The sequence below is a fragment of the Choloepus didactylus genome, chromosome X (assembly GCF_015220235.1).
Source record: "Choloepus didactylus isolate mChoDid1 chromosome X, mChoDid1.pri, whole genome shotgun sequence".
In the NCBI taxonomy this organism is placed as follows: Eukaryota; Metazoa; Chordata; class Mammalia; order Pilosa; family Megalonychidae; genus Choloepus; species Choloepus didactylus.
In genome coordinates, this window is record NC_051334.1 from 187975336 (window position 1) to 187986052 (window position 10717).

At 56.3% G+C, this 10717-nt stretch overlaps 1 protein-coding gene across 1 annotated transcript; it reads left to right on the forward strand.

The window, feature by feature from the left end:
- Positions 1-1207: 1207 nt before the first annotated feature.
- On the forward strand, positions 1208-2870 carry TREX2 (three prime repair exonuclease 2). Its single transcript, XM_037821873.1, has 2 exons — positions 1208-1341; positions 1623-2870. Exon 2 carries the CDS (start codon positions 1656-1658, stop codon positions 2364-2366), a length of 711 nt encoding a protein of 236 aa, XP_037677801.1. The 5' UTR covers positions 1208-1341; positions 1623-1655; the 3' UTR covers positions 2367-2870.
- The last annotated feature ends 7847 nt before the right edge of the window (positions 2871-10717 follow it).

Consider the following 10717-nt stretch of genomic DNA (forward strand, 5'->3'; position numbering starts at 1 on the left):
CGGCCCAGGATGGCAGGGACAGTCACCTGTGGGATTTGGTGCCAGCTGCATTTCCTCTTCCACCCTCTCCAGTGCCCCCTGGGAAGCTCTTGGTGGCGGCCCCACTGGTTGTTCAGGAAGCTTCTCCCGGCTTCCCAAGGTGACCCAGAATCCATCTCCCTGAGCAGCACCCCTGTCACAGCCACCTCCCTTCCTTGAGGACGGGAACAGGCATGACTGGTGGGGCCTCCAGCTCACTCAGCTCAGAGCACTTACACCCCCCGCCCGGGCCTGGTCCCCCAGCTGCCCACTGGGCCCTGCTCTCTGTCCTTCCACCTTGGCTGGCCCGGCTCCCATGGGTGCCGAGAACGGGCTGCTCCCAGCCAGGCTGCCAAGGCCCCTGAGGGTCCCCAGGCTGTGGCCTGGCCGCGGGGAAGCAGGCAGGCCTTTGTGGCCCAGGGGCTGGCGAGGACCCAGGTGGCATCCTTGGGCCTCCCTGCTGCCCCCAGCATGACGTGGCTGGGAGGGGCCTCGCCGGGGCACCCGGCTGAGTGGCAGAGCCACCCACCTCCTGGCCTTGTTCCTGTGCTTCCTTGGCGGGCGTCCACACACTCAGTTGCTGGTCAACGTGGGTCAGGGCCTTGGTGGCATGCTAGGATAACGGCGGGGTCAGCTCTGCGGGCAGACGGGCATCTGGGCACGGCTGCTTCCCCATTCCTCTCTCTCTGCCCTTCTCCTTGTGCTGGGTGGGCTGGGAAGATCCTGGGGGCCCCCTTGCCGCCACCAGCCCCTCACACTGCTCAGGGGCAGAGTGGGAGGAACTCAGTGTGTGGGCCCCATCTCCCCTTCCTGGTGCGAGCCGGGGCCAGGCAGCCCCCACTCCCTGGGGTGTCACAGGCCCACAGCCCTTAGTGTCCCCTCCCTGCCCTTTGTGGGCCGAACTCTCTCCTGCCTCATGAAGGGCAGCCTGGTGCCCGGGGATGGGGGCCAAGCCAAGGTGTGAGGGGTCGTGCCACGGGGCCAGGCCCGGCCACGTCAGACACGGGGGCAGGGCTGGGCAGAAGACATGGCCTGCCGTCCCCACCTCACACTTCCTCTGCGTGTGACAACACACTCTGCCAGCCCCCGGCCACCTTCATCAGGAGCCGGCCCGACGTCTCATAAACACAGGGGCGTGTGTCCTGGTGGCAGAGAGCCGGCGGGCGAGGGGGTGGCGAGCCGGCCGCACTGGTCCTGCGGCCTGGGGCCTCCGTCGTTGCCCAACGGCGGCTGGGGGCGGGCCACGGCCGCGGATTAAAGGCGGCGGGGAGCAGCCCGTGCGGAGACGGGCCCCAGCAGCCAGGAAGCCGGCGGTGCCCGCAGGTAAGCCGAGGCCCCGGGAGGAGGGGGGAGGGCCAGGGGCCCAGGCCCCGAGGTAGCCAACATGGAGGAGCCCGGGCAGAAGTAACAGATCCTGGTTCCCGGGGTCCCTTCCTGTCTCTGGATGTGGGACTGGGGGACAGCTTGGAGAGCCAGAAGTCAGTGGGCAGGGTGGGGGGGCTGTGGAAAACGACTCAGAGGGGTCCGAGCCCTGGCCGGGGTGGTGGCTGTGGGGCGCCTGTCCCTCTCCAGCCCTCACGTTTTTGTGCCTCTCGCTCTGGCAGTTCACACCCCACTGTCCCCGTGGGAACCTCACCATGTCCGAGGCCTCCCAGGCCGAGACCTTTGTCTTCCTGGACCTGGAAGCCACTGGGCTCCCCGATGTGGACCCCGAAATTGCCGAGATCTCCCTCTTCGCCATCCACCGCTCCTCCCTGAAGCACCCGGAGCGTGACGAGGCCGGCGTCCCCGTGCTGCCCCGCGTCCTGGACAAGCTCACGCTCTGCATGAGCCCCACGCGCCCCTTCACGGCCAAGGCCAGCGAGATCACGGGCCTGAGCGCCGAGGGCCTGGCGCAATGCCGGAAGGCCGGCTTCGACGGCAATGTGGCACGGACCCTGCGGGCCTTCCTGGGCCGCCAGGCGGGGCCCCTGTGCCTCGTGGCGCACAACGGCTTCGACTACGACTTCCCGCTGCTGCGCACGGAGCTGCAGCGCCAGGGCGCACACCTGCCCCCGGACACCGTCTGCCTGGACACACTGCCCGCGCTGCGCGGCCTGGACCGTGCCCACGGCCACGCCACCCGAGCCCAGGGCCGCCGCAGCTACAGCCTGGGCAGCCTCTTCCGCCGCTACTTCCAGGCCGAGCCCCGCGCTGCCCACTCGGCCGAGGGCGACGTGCACACGCTGCTCCTAGTCTTCCTGCACCGCGCCGCCGAGCTGCTGGCCTGGGCCGACGAGCAGGCCCGCCGCTGGGCACACATCGCGCCCATGTACAACCCGCCCGCGGCCCCCGGCCTCGAGGCCTGAGCCGCCACGGCCCGACGGGCGGGTGTCTGTGTGTCTGTGTGTGTGGGACGAGGGGCACCCCCACCCTCGCTGAACCCCAGCAGCTGCCACCCTTCACGCTAGCTGCCTTCGCCCTCCTGCTCCAGCCTAGAACCTTCTCCCTGCTGCCGCCCAGCCTCAATAAACGTGGCCATCCCTCCTTGTTGCTGGCCCCTCCTGGCTGGGCACCCCCGGCCCCCAGTCCTACCCCAAGAACCAAGGAGTGTGCCCTGGGCTCAGACCTGTGCCGGGGAGGGAGGCGGGAGGAGCTGCAGCCGCTGCACACCCAGGAAAGTTCCCAAGAGAGCTGAGCGGTGGCAGGGGCGCGGGCAGCCCGGGGCTGACCTAGGAAAGGGGTCCATGCTTGCAGGGCTGGGGGGCTGGGCTTCTTGTCCCCAGCCTCTGGGAGTGGCTGGTAGGGGAAGACCTGGGTCACCCAACCAGGGGGCCTGGCGGGCCGGGCAGGGCCCTCCGGGAGACAGGAAAGCGGCGGAGGTGCCATCAGGTCAGAAGGGGTGGGGCGGGCGGGGCGGCCGATCCCACAGAGTGACTCGCATGACAAACGCCGCGAGCCTTGAACCAGCCGGGCCCGTTCTAGGAATCCTAAGTAGGTCAGGAGGACTGGGGTGTCTGCAACACACCAGGGGGCTGAGGAGTCCGGACTGACCCTGAGGGCGATGGGGAGCCACAGACGGTTTTAGGCAGGGTAGGCACACAAGCTGGTTCTTGTCTTTGACGTCTCCAGCGGGCTGCCAGGTGACACATGACCCCAAGGGGGTGGGAGAGCTGGCAGGCCCGGCCAGGGGCTGAAGGGCAGGGGGTGGGGGTGGGCGCCCAGGGGGAGGGGCAGACTCCAGGTCGCCAGTTTGGGAGCGTGGCTGTCACCAGAAGGGTACACTCGGATCCCCTCTGGCCTCTGGCTGGCACCCTAGCTAGGTTGGATCCACTTTATCTGGCTGGTCAGTTCTGGAACCGGCAGTCTTGACCGCCCAGATGCCCTGGCCTTGCCTCCAACTCGCTGGGAGGGGCTCAGCACCAGGCTCGGATGGATGGGTGCCCCGGCCTCACGGTGGACAGGCCAGCCATGCGCCTTGCCTTCCGTGCTGCACAGACGGGCTGGGGCCTGTCCTATTGCTGCCCGCGAGCAGTGGAGGCCGAGCAAACGTTTGGCAGGAAAACCAGCGTGTGCACACGCATGTGTGGACATATAGGCACACGCACAGATTTTGTGTGTGCACACGTGTATATGTGTGCCTGTGCATACATAAGTTTATTACGAATTTGACTGATGTAAACACGGTGTCCAAATAATAGAATGTACAATATTGACAAAAAAATACAATAAAAGCCACAAGGGACTCCATTGTAAATTCCGTGTAGCCCACTGAGCCCCACAAAATGCTTTTGTTGATTCTCGCCAAACGCTACGATTACAACTGACAGACGAGCGTGGAGCCAAAATGAATGCCGGTCACTGTTTTCGTTGATGCTCACGGGTCAGATGGAGGTGGATGCACGAAATCCCACAGTGATGTCAGCACCTTCCTTGCTGAACTGGATAATAGTTTGGAAATACTGGAAAAATATTTCCTCATTTTTGTTTAATCTAGTTACCATGTAACAGCTACAACCACGACCTACTTAAGTTTAATCTGCACTGATCACATTTTCTCCATCACTTTCTGCAGACGAGACAATCAGCAAAGCAATAATAAATCCAGCCCTGAGTGGTTGTGTCTGGTGGTTTCCATGGTACGAATAACCAAGCATGGATAAGAGTAAAATCTGGTAAAAATGAAGTGTGATGGGTTTCGAATGTCATCCTGAGTTTTCATATATTTGATTTAAATGTGAGTTTCTGATTTCCTTTTTAAATAATGGTGGTGTTTAAACCATCAGTTCACAAAGTTCCTGAAAATTTAGCACCTATCGGAACGGCTAAAATGACAAAGATCAGACCACTGCTAGGGGACGGTAAAATGGGGCGATTGCTTAGGACAACAGTTTGGCAGTGTCTGAAATTGCCGTGTGGTCCAGCAAATCTGCTCCTAGGTCCACGCCCAGGAGAAATGGACTCATATGTCTACACAGAGTTTCATACACAGGTGCTGGTGACAGCTTTATTCCCAGTACCCAAAACTGGAGACAACCCAAATGCTCAGCAAGAGGGGAAGGGGTGAACAAACTGCTCAGCGGTCAGACAGAGTGACCTGGCGATGCCGATGAGAACTTGGAGTGGTGGCCAAACCATGGCACTGCGTGAAAGAGCCAGGCCCCAAAGAGCTGCGATTTGTCCTAAGATTCCTCTTCACCCCACATGCTCCATGTACCCCCACCCCCTCCACCTGCCTCAAAGCCCCTCCCCGGCCAGCCACCTGCCCCCTAAATTGATTGAAAATGGAATTGTCCACAGACAGAGACGGAGAGTCAAATAAAAGGCCAGAAGCATGGGCAGTTTGTCTTTGTGTCAGAGACATTGTGACAGGGAAAGAGAGTCTGAATCAGGCCATGCAGAAGGGATGAAATGGGCACCCCCACTTTGCCATTGTTTCCCTGGAGAAACAGCCGGATGTTTTGGGGATTTGGTCCGTAGTGCGTGCCCACCGTGGGGAATTCAGACTATCCCTTGGCTGCAAGGCTCGCCTTTCTCCCAGCATCTAGGAAAGCCGGGGCCCCCTCCTGCTGGTTCCCCTTGGTGCAAACAAACAAAAAACCACCCTGCCAACCCAGAGAATCCTCTCCACAAATGCAGAAACAGCGACAAAGCAGACTGGCACGCGCAGGCCAGGCACTGGGCTAAGGAGCCTAAACAGGGCCCCCCCACCCCTTTGTCTAGCCAGGCAGATCCCCTCCATCGCCCGCACGTTGCACGATGCACGGTGCCTGGCGCCCACGTGGGCGGCCTTGCGGCATTCATCCTTGGGGTGAGCGTCTGTGCCGGTTAACTGCCTTTCTCCCAAGGGAAAATATAAGTTGGGGTACCTCTGGGCCAGGCGATAGGGAGCTGGGGGCGCTGGCTGCCTCCATGTTTGCATTTGAAAACCCTGGCTTCCCTGCAGGGGGCTTCTTAGGCCTTTAGAAAGATTTGCATGCATCTCAAAGGGCCAGAGGCGGGCCAGGTTTCTCAGGGAGGTGCTCTAAGATAAAGGGAGGGGGAGAAAGGTCTCTATCCCTTGGGCAGCTCACTTGACCTAGCAGGAAATCTCTTTCTTTCCAGCCTTGGTCTGGCGGGCAACGGGGATTCGCAGGCACCGCCCCAGAGCCCTGCAAGCAGGGGACTCTTGGACACCTTCATGGCATGGGCGTTCCGGACCCCAAAGTCAGAGTGAGCAGCCCCTCGCTGGCTGCAAAGAGAAATGTGCGCAGTGCAATATGCAACCCGAGGTGACACATCCACGCACTGTCGCTGCACTGGGAACACAGACGCGTGCCATGCCTTCCGGTGCCATTTGTTGGCTTGTCGATTCCCAACCAGGTGTGCTGAGTACAACCCCCAGCCAACTGGTGGCCTGGCCGGCCTTGGGGTCTAATTAAAGTCCAGCCGTTGGATTAAATCCTGTCGTTGGATGGCGCTGAGGGTGGGTTAATTTTAAGCATCATCAGTGACCTTGAGGCGATCAGTGCCTGCCATCAGCTGACTTTAAGTTGACGAGCTCACCCTTGTTTTCTGACGAGAGGGGCTCGCTCAGAAAGACCCCTTTCCTCCTGTTGCATCGACTAGGAAGGTGGTGCCCTGATTTTGGGGGGCACCCTTGGCACCATCATTTGGTGCTTTTCCCACGCAGGCAGAGGTTGCGTTTCCTTGGCCCTGAGTGGGGCCGGGTGGGATGGAGTGGCCACTGCTGCTAACGCCCTGGCCACCGTCCGTCCCCTCCTCCGTCCCTGCTAACCCAAAGCACCGCCGAGGTAGGACCCAGCCCCCCATGGGGAGGGAGGGCGGATATTGCCTAATTCTGCCCACCAACTCCAAGTAGTGAAAAAACACGCACAGCCCCTTCATTAAAAACAGCCTGAAAACGCAGCCAAACCATCCCTCCCGCCTTGGGCAGCCTTTGGTAGAAGTTATGTGACCCGTCGGCCTCGGTTCTCCTCATCTGTAGAATGGAACCCATCCAGGGCTGCTTCAGGCAGATGACCAGTGGGCAGCAGATGGCAGCTCCAGCTAGAGAGCTCATGGCTTTTAAACCTCGAACCAGACGCTGTTCCCGGCCCCCAAGCCCTGCAAGCCTGAGCCCCGGCCCCGCCCGCCATCCTGCCTGCCCACCCCCCGGCCCCCCAGCTCACTGGGAGCCAGCCACGGGGGTCTCCAACCCACCAGGCGTTCCTGCAGGCCATGGGGCCCCCAATAAAAGACAGGTCTCAAGTCCCAACCCCCGGAATCAGCGAAGGTGACCTTGCTTGGGAAAAGGGCCTTTGCAGGTGGACTTAGGAATCTCAAAGTGAGATCTCGAGATGAGAGGGGCCCCTAACACAATGACAAGTGTCCTTAGAAGAGACGCACAGGACAGAGTCACAGGAGAAGGCCCTGGGAAGGCGCAGGCAGTGATGGGGTGATGCAGCCACCAGCCAAGGGACACCTGGAGCCTCGGAAGAGGGAAGAGGCAGGATTTACATTGACAGCAGCAGCCACCGCTGGGTCTGCCACCCCCCGAGGGGAATCTGAGCAGCCCCCGCCTCTCAGGGTCAGTCAGCAGTGGGCACCGCTGATCGGCAGAGCCCACGACCCAAGTGCCCACGCCCTAGATGCAAGGGAAGCTGGGAAAGTGGGGACCTGGCGTTTCCCGCTGCTCTCATGGGAGGTGGCTCCACACCAGGCGAGGGAATGGCCGTGCAAAGGCCCTGGGGCTGGGAGGAGCCGGGCGAGTACGAGGCTGAGGGAGGCCGGCGTGGCTGGGCAGAGAGAAGGGGAGTGGGCACCACACACAGGCCACAGAGGCCACACGGGGCAGGTCCTTGGGGGTCACAGCTGGGAGCTGGTCTTTATCCTAAGAGTCGGGAGCCCAGTGAAGGGTTGGAAGCCAGCGGCGCCTGCCCACCTGTGCGTGTGTGTGACACGATCCCATTAGACCCTCAGGAGCTTTCTCTACCTTCCGTGTGGAGGACGTACGTGGGGGCGGCGTGGCTGCAGGAAGCCTGGCCAGGGGCCCCTCGGGCTGTCCAGGGAGACAGGACGGTGGCCGGGACTGGAGTCCCCCCAGCCTCTGAGATGTTGGAAAAAGCTGAAGGTCCCACGCGTAGAAGCTGTGACTGCACTAGGAGGGGGTTCAAGGGGAATACTGGAATGAAACCAGACTTCGGAGCCATTCGGACCTGCCTTTGAACACCTCTGCTGCTTGCCAGCAGTGTTACTTTGGGCAACTTCTTAAATTTCTCTGACTCTCATTTCCTCACCTGTAGAGTGGAAACAATAGTGTGTCCCTTGCTGGTGAAGAGATGACATATGCAATGTTGGTTGTCCACCCAATATCCATTGCAACCCTCTTCTCTGGGAATAACACTCCAGTTTTGTCTGAGGTATCAGTGTACCTAGCCTTACATGACAAAGGGTGACAATCCTGTCTCTCACTTTCCTGGTTCCTGGGAAAACGGTTGCAACTGTCCCTGCCTTTCCTCCTTCTGTTTATGAATGCAGATGTGATGGCTGGGGCTTCAGCAGCCATTTTGTGATCACGAGGCAAAGCCAAGCTAATCACAGAGGTGGTGGGTTTTTGCAATGCTCTGCTGCCAAACCAATGCCTACAAGCTACCCACCTTGTCCCAATTCCTTATGTGGGAAAATTAAACCACTAATCATTTAACCCACCACAGTTGTCGGGTTTTCTATTCCTTGAGGCCATTTCCTAACAGATACACTGTGTGATGCATGTTTGTTCTTCCATTCCACCCCCATAATAAGAGATAACCAGGAAGCTGTCAACCCAAGTGTTCCCCTGCTGCAAAGCTGCTCTCCTCCTCCTGCGACTGTGTTTTGCTCTTCAATCCTTTGTCCTTCCCCCCCTCTTCTCTGCCTGCCTTGCTCACTTTCCCTTGCTTTCTCGCCACCTCCCTTCAACTTGTTCCCACTTGTCTAGCTCGACCACGGACGGTAAATAGATCATATAACAGGTGAGGAAAATTTTTCATTGGAGAAAGCCAAAAAATCAATTTCATTCTGACTTCTTTGTTCTGATTTCATTTTTCTGTCAGAAGCCTTTGACAGAGAAGTTTTTATAGAAAATCTTGAAAAAAATTATAAACTGTCCAAACCATGAGCATGGATCACGCAGCTCCATTTCATAGTTATGGTCAAGGCAACCGTCAGCTATGGAACGGGTTAAGCTGCTGCATCATAGGAACAGACAAATACTCCTAATTCTGAATGCAGGCAAGATGGATGTCTTGTTCGTCCTCCTGTCCCAGCACACAGTGGGGTGTTTACCACATGCCTGTTGAATGCATGAATGACTGGGTGCCAAGGAGGGTTGCAGAACAATAACCTCAAAATCAATGACTTCACTTAGGGATAAAGCTGACAATACACGTGCAAGACCTGGTCAGCGAAACATTGCTGAGAGTAGTTAAAGAAGAGAGCCCCTCCAGATGGAGAAATCCACTGTGCCAATGGATTGAAAGACTCGGTATTGGTAAAAATGTTAACTTTCCCCCAACTGTTTCCAGATTCATTGCAATTCCAATCAAAATCCCTGAAGGCTTCTTTGTAGAGATGGACAGGACATTCTAAAGCTCATCTGGAAATGCAATAAACCTAGAATAGTCAAAATAACTTTCAAAAAGAAGGACAAAGTTGGAGTCCTCACATCACCTGATCTCAGGGCTTACTATGAAGCTACCATATTCAAGAGAGCATGGCCAGGGCACGGATGCAGACAAAGTGATGGTTGGAATGTAATAGAGAGTCCAGAAATGGATTCACACATCTGGCCAGATTTTCAACAAAGGTACTGAGGTGACTTAATGGGGGAAAGATAATCTTTTCAACAAATGGTGCCAGAAAAATGGCATCTCCATTTGGAAAAAAAAAAAAAAAGAATGAATTGAGAGTTTACCTGACACCATACACAAAAGTTAACTCAAAGTGGATCATACATCTAAATGTAAGAGCTAAAACTCTAACACTTCCATAAGAAAATGTAGGATAAAATCTTAGTGACTTGAGGTTTGCCAAGATTTCTTAATTACGACACAAAGAGCATGGGCTATAAAATAAAAAATCCATACACTGGACTCCATCACAATGAAAGAAAAAGCTTCTGTTTTTCAAAAGACACTGTTTTGGGAATGCAAAGGGAAATCACAGTCTCGTAGAAAATATGCCTACGAGGGCGGGAATGTAAAATGGTGCAACCGCTTTGGAACAGTTTGGCACGTCCTAAAAAGGTGAAACACACAATTCCCATAAGACACAGCAATTCCAGTCCTAGGTACACACCCCAGAGAATTGAAGACAGGTTCACACAAAGGCTTGTACATGGATGTGCACAGCAGCTTTATTTATCATGGCCCCAAACTGCTTGGGAAGAAGGGACCACAAAAGGGTACAGGAAACTTTTCAGGGTGATGGATATATATGTTCACCATCTTGATTGTGGTGATGGTTTCGTGGGTGTACATGCATGTCAAAACACATCGAATTGTACACAGTCTATTGTATGTTGATTATACCTCAATAAAGCTTTAAAGAAAGATTAAAAAAAAAACACAGTAACATAAACATCTGCAGAAGGTCTTCATTTCTTGCACAAATGTAAAGAAGGACCAGCAAGCATGGCCTTCCAGAACACAAAAAAAATAGGCACGCCACCCCCGACTTTTCAAGGTCTTCAACACCAGAAGAAAACCAGCTACGTGTACCACGGGAAGCGGAACTCCCAAGAAATTAAGTTGAGGCTGGTAGTGCCCTAGCAACCTCCGTTCACGCCGCTTCATCAGGCATGAACTCCTGCCAGATCATATCAGAACCATCTGGATCTCTACACTAAATATAACTGGCAGTCGTCTATGTTTAACTTCACACCAGTTAGAATGTACATTAACTTCCCCTCCTCAATCTTGGAACAATTCTTTCAGGTTTAAATAAAATTGGGGAACAGGCTTGAATCCAAACTCTTCGGTCTGGCATCCCTGTCCCTGGTTCTCATTGATCTTTGTTTCCCATAAGTTTTCTGCAGAACCCTCTCTGCTGTTCTCCAAACCCTCTGCGTGCTCTCCCTGCCCTCCTCCACCCACCCCAATCCGTGCTAGTTTCAAGAAACTAACACGTCCAGATCTTCCTTGTTTGTTTACAACCAGAGAAATGGGAACAATTACATCTCACAATTAACTGTCATTGCAAT